Raw genomic sequence first — 7,848 nt, forward strand, 5'->3', positions numbered from 1 at the left:
TCAGCCCGGCTTTAGGACCCGGGGATTCTGGAAAAAAGGACACTGAACTTTTTTTTTTTTTTGGAGTAGGCTCCGACTTCGCTGCCTTCCCAAATTTCCCTCCCCGCCTAGGCCCCCGGGAAGGAGGAGGAGGGAATCTGGAGTTTTTTGTGCCGTGTTCCCCGGACTCTAACCCTCTCAGCCATACCCACTTCTCCGATTCCCCACCCCCCGCCCCGCCAGCTCAGTCTCCCCAGCCCCCATTCCACGTGGACCAGCCAGGGCGGGGGTTGGGAAGGACAGGAAGAGGGGGAGTCAGCTCTGGGGGGAGGGGGAAAGGAGGCTTGGCGGCGGCGACTCCCTCGCTCGCCCTCACTGCCTGCGGTCCCAACTCCAGGCACCATGTTCGGCGCCGGGTTCCCCCGCCACACCCTCCCCCGGCGCCCCCCGCTGCAGCTGATGGTGCTGGTGCTCGTGCAGACCGTGGGGAGGGGGCTGGGCCGTGCCAGCCCGGCCGGGGGCCCCCTGGAAGACGTGGTCATCGAGCGGTACCACATCCCCAGGGCCTGTCCCCGGGAAGTGCAGATGGGGGATTTTGTGCGCTATCACTACAACGGCACTTTCGAGGATGGCAAGAAGTTTGACTCGAGGTAATGGGTTGGGTGCCCCCAGACTCGCCACTCCCCTTTCCTGAGCCAGTGCTGGGGTCCCTTGTTGGCCTTTTAAGCTGTGTCTGCATCCCGGTACCCCATCATCTCGTTATCCCAAACACAGCACCCTGTGGGGGACTCTGCCCATCTCCCCAAAGACATTCCTGCCCTCAGTTTCAAAACTTCACCTCTCTAAGGCCCCCACTTTCTTGCACACAAGCTCCCCACATCTCCCTAAGAGTGAGATAATCAAGGTGAACTGCTCTATTTATTTCCTGGCACTTTATGTAAAGGTAAGGTGGGAGGGCATTCTGGGCTACAGTGTTGGGAGGAAGGCATGCTCTCTGCTACAGAAGAATCCTTCAGTGGTCTTACCCTACCTTTCCACCCACTTTGACTCCCTTCTGGTTTCAGCCCCTGAGTCTGTGCCTTATTAGAGAAGAGGCAATAAAATACTTTTTGGAGAGGTGGGCGTTATGGGCAGCAGGACAGGTAAAGTAGGGTGGACATTATAAGACAGCAAGCAGGATGGATCTGGGAGTGTGAGGAACACTGTCTACGTGTCACAGGTCGGGCATGCCACCCTGGGCTCCTCGGAGGGTTCTCATGCTTCCTTCTCTCCTCCTTAGCTCCACCAGGCCAGGACTGACACCCATCTTGCCAGCCTCTGGGTTTGAGAGATGGGTTTCTGGTCTGATCTAGGCCTTTGGTCTGCTCTGGCAAGTCCACTTTTGTTGGTGGGGTCAGGACAGGGCTACATGCCAGTCTCAGTTAAACCTTGGGTCCTGGTCACACACACAGCCCACATCACACCCAAAGAAATCAGATCCTCTTAGGCCCTTCCCCAAACACACACAAGTTGGCCCACACGAAATTAGTATCCATGGCTTTGAAGGCAGACAGTATATTGGGCAAGAACATGAACTCCAGAGTCTTAAGAGCCTGGGTTTAAATCCAGGCTCTGACCATGGACAAGGAATTTTCTTATTTAAGCAAGTTTCCTATCTGTAAAATGGAGTTTAAAAGCAATCTGAAAAACTGAGTCCCTACTTCCTAAGGCCCATGACAGGACTCAAACAGGACAGTAAGAAAGTGAACTTTACATAGTGTGTGGCCCTCTGAAAGTGGCTTTGCTATACCTTAGCCTTGATACTGGGGAGGACTGAATGCCCAGAGAATGTTTAACTACAAGAAACTTGATGCAGTTTCTTGGCACAGCTTGGGCCCCCACAACAGCACTACGAAAGAAGCAGGCCAGACATATAGCCAGTTCAATGGACAAAATGAGGTATAGGCAGGTGCTGGGAATACATTACAGCTTGGCCCAGGACCACCAGGGGTGGAGGGTGGGGGGAGTTGGTAGATGACTTCCTTGGTGGGGACTCTGGGAGCCTGGCTGGGCCAGTTCGTGCAGTGCTGGGCTTGGGCAATTTCCTTGAGCTTGAAAAACTTTCTTACCCTTTTGCTCAAACTAAAAGTCTTCTATCCAACCTTAAGGTCTGAAAACTTAAATTAAAACTGAACTAAAAACAAATAAAGGCCACAGCAACTGAAAAATAGGCTTTTTCAAAATTGAAAAGCAATCCCTACCCTCAGCCAGTTCTGCCTCCCCTTCCTCTCTTCCTTGGAAAGTCAGTGTTACAGTGGCACACAGATGGGCTTTGGAGCTCAGCAGACTACTCACAAGCTGTGCGACCTTGGGCAAGTCACTTAATCTCTCAAGTGTCAATTTGTCTCATAAGAAAAATGAAAACAGTAATGCCCAGCTCAGAGGGGAGAGAATCAAATATGCTAATGAATATAAAATGCCAGCATTTACTCCTGCATATTTTAAGTGCTCCATGAAAGCTCTTCTTCACCCTGTATTAACACTCATTTGCTGCCGCAGCAGACAGCTCCCCCTCCCCGATCCCCCGATGAATAAAAGCCCCTGGCCTCCTTGGGGACTTCCCTTTTGTATCAGCCCATCCTACTAAGGTGGGAGCCGCGCTAACCTAGGAGGGAGGCTTGAAGAGGAGATGAGATGAGGAGCATGTGGATGTGCACCTCTGTGTAGGGAGGGGTCCCTGTGGGTCCCTCTGCATGTATGTGCCCATGTATGTCTCCTTCTTCCCCCAGCTATGACCGCAACACCTTGGTGGCCATCGTGGTGGGCGTGGGGCGCCTCATCACCGGCATGGACCGAGGCCTCATGGGCATGTGTGTCAATGAGCGGCGTCGCCTCATTGTGCCTCCTCACCTGGGTTATGGCAGCATCGGCGTGGGTGAGAAGGGCTGGGGCACAGGCATGGGGAAGGAGGAGTCCGGGAGGCAGAATCAAGGACCCCAGGACCACACAACTGAAGCTCCGAGAGAGTGTCTTACCCGAGGCCACACTGCATATGCAGCAGGGTCTGACAGGAATTTCAGTCTCCTGTTCCTGGGTGGGAGGAAGGGGAAAGAACAGGGCTCTGGGCGGGATCATAGCTTGATTAGAAAGAAGGGGAACCAGAGGTGGTGGAGCAGGAGGCCAAGCAGGCGGTTCGGACCTCCGCTCCACCCCCAGCCCTGGGGGCTGCACTGGACCTGAGCTCCGGCTGCTGGCCCTCACAGCGGGGCTCATTCCCCCGGATGCGACCCTCTACTTTGATGTGGTCCTTCTGGATGTGTGGAACAAGGCAGACACCGTGCAGGTGAGCACCTTGCTGCACCCGCCCCACTGCCACCGCATGGTCCAGGACAGCGACTTTGTCCGCTACCACTACAATGGCACACTGCTGGATGGCACTGCCTTCGACACCAGGTAAGGGCTGCTGGGAGCCTTGGGGCAGTCCTGCCTCTCCCTCCTCCAGCTGCATCACCTCCCTCTCATTCTCTGCAGCTACAGTAGTGGTGGCACTTATGACACCTATGTCGGCTCCGGCTGGCTGATCAAGGGCATGGACCAGGGGCTGCTGGGCATGTGTCCTGGAGAGAGAAGGAAGATCATCATACCTCCATTCCTGGCTTACGGCGAGAAGGGCTATGGTGAGGGCAGCCAGAGACTCAGGGGGATTCTCCAGAAGTGGGCTGCCACATATACTTGTTGAGGTTGTGCACTGCATAAGGGCATCCAGCCAAGGAGGCAAGTGCAGATGAAATTTAGCCCTTGGTGATGATCTCACTAGGAGGGGTACTTCATTCTGGTTTACACAAAGGTTCACTATGGGCTGGGTGGCCTTGGGGAACACCTCACAAGGGGAACAGGAAACGGAGCAGGAAAGGGGCTCTGGAGAGTGGGGTTAGTAGCTTTTTGCAGTGTGGTCACATAGGCCTTCCCCAGTAGAAAAAGAGCCCCAGTTTGCTCTCCACTTGTGTGGTTCAAGCCTATCCCTTCCCCAGGGACTGTGATCCCCCCGCAGGCCTCCCTGGTCTTCCACGTCCTATTGATTGACGTCCACAACCCAAAGGACACTGTCCAGCTGGAGACGCTGGAGCTACCTCCTGGCTGCGTCCGGAGAGCAGTGCCGGGGGACTTCATGCGTTACCATTACAACGGCTCACTGATGGATGGCACCCTCTTTGATTCCAGGTCGGGGTCCTGAGGAGGGGGAGTGGAGGCTGTGGGGAAGGCAGAATTAAGCTGAGGCAGGAAGGAAAGTACCAGGTTCTGAGGCCACCCCAGGCAGCAGGGTGGGTGGGGGGTTTGCTCTGAGCTTCCTGGAAGGGCAGGGCCCCTTTAACTCCTTTGGGGGCCCTCCCCACCTTGTATTGCAGTTACTTCCGCAACCACACCTACAATACCTATGTGGGGCAGGGTTACATCATCCCCGGGATGGACCAGGGACTACAGGGCGCATGCATGGGGGAGCACCGGAGGATCACCATCCCCCCCCACCTCGCCTACGGGGAGAATGGGACTGGTAGGCTGGTTCTCTGCTCCCACAAACACCACCTAGTTCTCCTGACCTGCTTCCTGACCTCCCCACCATGGGGCGATTCCAGCTACTGTTCTGCACGTCTCATCACAAACACCATTCCCCCCCCAATTCCTGCCACACGGACTCCATCCTTTTCTCCAGGGGCAGTGTGCCACTTTCCCTCTTCCATCCATACTGGAGAAGGGCAGCCAGCTCCTGAGTTTGGGAAGGCAGGGTGGTTATAGAGGGAACAGCATAGCCCTAGGAAGCAGAGACCTACCTGGCTTTGAGACCCAGCTTTGCTGGAAGCCTATGTCCTCACCTATAAAATGGGACTAATCACATCGACCAGCAGGGTGAGTGCCTGGGAGGTTGCAGGATGATGTGTGTAAAGGGCTTTCTAACTGGCATGCCCCTCCCCTCCCCTGCACCCTCACCCCAGCAAGAGTATATTAGGTTGACTGTGTGCACAAACATCCCATTCCATCCCATCCCATCCTCATCTGGAATTCCGGGTGGGGGAGGTCTAAGGGCCTCTGTGGAGACCTCAAGCAGCCTTTTTTAGACTCTGGGCTGACCCACTCCCCCATCTGGCTCCAGGAGACAAGATCCCTGGCTCTGCTGTGCTGATCTTTGACGTCTATGTCATCGATTTCCACAACCCTGCGGACCCAGTGGAAATCAAGACACTGTCCCGGCCCCTTGAGACCTGCAACGAGACTTCCAAGCTTGGGGACTTTGTTCGCTACCATTACAACTGCTCTCTACTGGATGGCACCAAGCTCTTCTCCTCGTGGGTCTGGGGCAGGGCCAGGTCTGGGCAGGTGGGTGGGCTCAGGCCTGGGGGGCTCCTCTTAATAGCACGCCAACTCTTGCTCCCTCTGTAAGTTCCCATCTAAGCATGCACAGATGTGGAGAGCTTAAGGAGCTGAAATTCTTTACTCCGCAAGTGAAGGGAGGGTGAAGTTAGTACTAAGGGGAATAGCTATTACCATTTTATGGAGGGGAACACTCTGCTAGGGCACCAGGAAGAGTGACTTGGTAATGGGCCTGGTGGGAAAGCATGGATGCTGACCTGGCAATCTGCTCTCCCCACAGCCATGATTATGGGGCTCCCCAGGAGGTGACACTGGGTGCCAACAAGGTGATCGAAGGCCTGGACACAGGCCTACAGGGCATGTGTGTGGGAGAAAGGCGGCAGCTCGTGGTCCCTCCGCACCTGGCACACGGAGAGAGCGGAGGTGAGGGGCAGAGACTGGTCTGATCTGTGTTGTGTCCTCTCTGCCTCTGCCCACCTTGGGCCTTGATGGCTGATGGGAAGAGTAAGGAAAGCTTCTAGATGGTTCTATAAACATCCCATGCCCCAGCAGGGGACACAGGCTTGTGAGCTGAGGGCACACTGGGCAGGCTTTGAAGCAGGGCCAATCCCTGGACTGACAAGAATGCTTTCCTTCTCTCCTTCCCTCCAGCCCGGGGCGTCCCTGGCAGTGCTGTGCTGCTGTTTGAGGTGGAGCTGATGTCCCGGGAGGAGGGGTTGCCCACAGGCTACCTGTTTGTGTGGCACGAGGACCCTCCTGCCAACCTGTTTGAGGACCTGGACCTCAACAAGGATGGCGAGGTCCCCGCAGAGGAGGTGGGGGCAGTACACACACACTATCCTCTCTGTGCCATGTTCCTGCCCCTCTGCCAGTCACAGTGCTAAGCTCCCTTGTCCCTGCCTTCTCTCCTGGCACACGTGCAGCCCGTTCCCTCTGCTGCTGCCTACGCCCCCTGCCCCAGCCCACTCGGGACTCCAGCACCAGCTCTGCTCTCCTGTCCTCGCTGGCTGGCCTCCACAGTGGCTCAGGCGAGACCCTCACTCCCTCCACCCTGTCCTTGGCTCTCCTTTCCCCCAGTTCTCTGCCTTCATCAAGGCTCAAGTCGGTGAGGGCAAAGGACGCCTCATGCCTGGGCAGGACCCGGAGAAAACCATAGCAGACATGTTCCAGAACCAGGACCGCAACCAGGATGGCAAGATCACTGTTGAGGAGCTCAAGCTGAAGTCAGATGAAGACCAGGAGCGGGTCCATGAGGAGCTCTGACGGGCAGGGGCCTGGGCCTGGACCCAAATGCGAAGGCCCACTACTGGGGGCACAGTGGGCAGTGGGGCTGACCTTCCAACAGGCACCCACTGCCCCTTTGCTGGGATGATGTCTGGGAGCATCTAAGAAGTGGTGAGGAGACACCAGTCTTCCCACTAGCCTGAGTAAAATCCCCAGCACGGACCTCTATTTGGTTTTTCTCTTCCAACCTCAAATCCCTTCTTTAAGGTTTAGGAGTTACAAAGCCAGTCTGGGGACTGGGGGAGTCTGGGGTTGGATGGGGCCATTGCTAGCCCCTCACCCACACTTCCTCCTCCATGTCACCAGACACCAAGTGAGGCTGAGTGCTTTTATTTCCCCAAACACCCCTTTATCTGTACTTCTCACAGTCCCCAACCTCCCCACCACTCCACCTCCAGCCCCCATTCCTCTGTTGTGGCAGTTCCCAGGAACATGAGCCAGGGCTGGTTGGACCCCCACAGCTGCCTTCCCTCAGCTCTGGCTGGCTCCTAGGGAAAGGGGGCAGCTCCAGTGTGGCTACCTGTCCCCCCCTCACTAAATCCAGTGGCAGCTGAGGTAACCCCGGGGTGCTGCAGGTCAGGGCTGGGTTCTGTGTCACCTTTCTCCTCAAAAGGCTGCTTTCTCTAAGGGACTGAGAAAAAGGAAGAATATGAAGGGAGGTGCAGTGAGAAAACCTACTTAGATGTGTCTTAGGGCTACAAAATTCTTGATTCAGAGCTGAGATAGATTTGGAAGAGGGTCTCTGCGGTGAGAGGGGTGGGCAGAGCTCTGCACACCCTAAAAGCTAGACTGGTGTCAGATCCCTTTCTCCTTTGTGCCAAATAAAAGCCTAAACTAGAAGCCTCGGAGTGCAGTCTTTTGGTGGGGGGAGACCCTTAGCCCCAAAGATGGGGGAGCAGGGGGAACAATGCAGGCTGCCTCCATGTCCCTAGTTCTTGGCCTCCTGCCTCCCTGAGGCCTAAACCAGGGTCCTCACCATGGAAAGGGACCCTGGTCTGCTGGAGGGAGGGTGGGGAGTGGGTGTCCAGAGGAGAGGGCCTGCAGGGGAGGCATGGGGAGATGATCCTGTCTCCTAATTGTCCCAGTTGAAAGGAAGACAAGGTCCCTGACCTCAAATGCAATATACAAAGCTGAGGGGTTAAACTGCACAGGTCAGATTCCGCTCCTTTATTCATACAGTTATTTCCAATTCTGTGGTATTCCCATCTTTACCTGTTCCTGGCTTCTGGCCATTACTAC

At 55.7% G+C, this 7,848-nt stretch overlaps 1 protein-coding gene across 1 annotated transcript; it reads left to right on the top strand.

The window, feature by feature from the left end:
* Window positions 1-376: 376 nt before the first annotated feature.
* On the top strand, window positions 377-7,449 carry FKBP10 (FKBP prolyl isomerase 10). Its single transcript, XM_037019732.2, has 10 exons — window positions 377-629; window positions 2,748-2,893; window positions 3,222-3,411; window positions 3,490-3,635; window positions 3,990-4,179; window positions 4,365-4,510; window positions 5,108-5,300; window positions 5,606-5,748; window positions 5,977-6,140; window positions 6,403-7,449. The coding sequence occupies exons 1-10, from the start codon at window positions 382-384 to the stop codon at window positions 6,586-6,588; spliced, it is 1,752 nt and encodes a 583-aa protein (XP_036875627.1). The 5' UTR covers window positions 377-381; the 3' UTR covers window positions 6,589-7,449.
* Window positions 7,450-7,848: the final 399 nt, after the last annotated feature.

Source organism: Manis javanica, chromosome 4 (genome assembly GCF_040802235.1).
Source record: "Manis javanica isolate MJ-LG chromosome 4, MJ_LKY, whole genome shotgun sequence".
Taxonomy (NCBI): domain Eukaryota; kingdom Metazoa; phylum Chordata; class Mammalia; order Pholidota; family Manidae; genus Manis; species Manis javanica.